The 1,255-nt window shown below is 56.3% G+C and overlaps 1 protein-coding gene across 1 annotated transcript in view; it reads left to right on the forward strand.

The window, feature by feature from the left end:
- Positions 1-1,255, forward strand: part of MUC5B (mucin 5B, oligomeric mucus/gel-forming) — a 66,097-nt gene that overhangs the window by 30,055 nt on the left and 34,787 nt on the right. Inside the window, exon 32 of the mRNA XM_006893356.1 lies at positions 4-720. Within this exon, the coding sequence (XP_006893418.1) occupies positions 4-720 (717 nt within the window). The remainder of the gene's footprint in view (positions 1-3; positions 721-1,255) is intronic.

Below are 1,255 nucleotides of genomic sequence, written 5' to 3' on the forward strand. Positions count from 1 at the left end.
GAGACCTTTGACAACATCAGAGCAGCCGGGGGGAAGATGTGCCCAAAGCCAGAGAAGATCGAGTGCCGTGCAGAGAACTACCCCGAGGTGAGCCTTGACCAGATCGGTCAGGTGGTGACCTGCACCCTCCAGGAGGGACTGATCTGCAGGAATGAGGACCAGCAGGGCCGCTTCCACATGTGTTTCAACTACAATGTGCGTGTCCTCTGCTGTGACGACTACCAGCATTGCAGGAGCACTTTGGGACCCACGGCCACGTCCAGGAGCACCTCCACCACTGTGGGGCCCAGGACCAGCCCCATGTCCACCACTTCCATGCCCATGGGCGCCACCTCACCCCAAAGCAGAACCCGAGCTTCTACACCCACCTTGGGGAGCACCCTCTCCTCCCAAAGCTCAACTCCTGGCCCTGTGTCAATGACCTTGGCCACATCACCCACCAAGTGTGAACCCCAGTGCACCTGGACAGACTGGATGGATGAGAGCTACCCTGTGCCTGGAGCAGCTGGTGGGGACTTTGAGACATACGACAAACTACGAATGACAGGGAAGTCCTTCTGTGACAATCCTGTGGACATCCAGTGCCGGTCAGAGCTGCAGCCAGGCACACCCCTGGAGGCCCTGGACCAGGTGGTGGAGTGCAATGTCACCTTCGGGCTGATCTGTCGGAACCAGGAACAGAGAGGGACCACCAAGTACTGCCACAACTTCCACATCCGTGTACTGTGCTGTGAGAGTCAAGTTAATTGTCCTTCCACACCACCAGCCACCACGGGAATAACCCAGACACCCACAGTGGAGACCACCAGCACCACCACATGGCCTCCCATTCCTGGGACCTCCAGGCCCAGCACCATTTCACCGACACCAGTAATAAGGACCACCAGTATAATTACTTTCCCATCAACCTTAACAGCTGGAATAACCAGCACCATCAGATCAACCCCAACCCCTGAGACTATCAGGACAGTTGCATCAAGACCAACTCCTGAGATCAGCAGGACCAAGACCATGCCATCAGCCCCGACACCTGAGACAAGCGGCAGCATCACATCAACCCCCACTCCTGAGACAAGCAGAATCACAATTACACCATCAGCCCCAACACCTGTGACAAGCGGCAGCATCACATCAGCCCCAACACCTGTGACCGGCAGAACCACAATTACAGCATCAGCCCCAACACCTGAGACAAGCGGCAGCATCACATCAACCCCAACACCTGTGACAAGCAGAATCACAATTACAGCATCAG

Source organism: Elephantulus edwardii, unplaced genomic scaffold (genome assembly GCF_000299155.1).
Source record: "Elephantulus edwardii isolate Elephantulus edwardi_28Jun2011 unplaced genomic scaffold, EleEdw1.0 scaffold00126, whole genome shotgun sequence".
In the NCBI taxonomy this organism is placed as follows: Eukaryota; Metazoa; Chordata; class Mammalia; order Macroscelidea; family Macroscelididae; genus Elephantulus; species Elephantulus edwardii.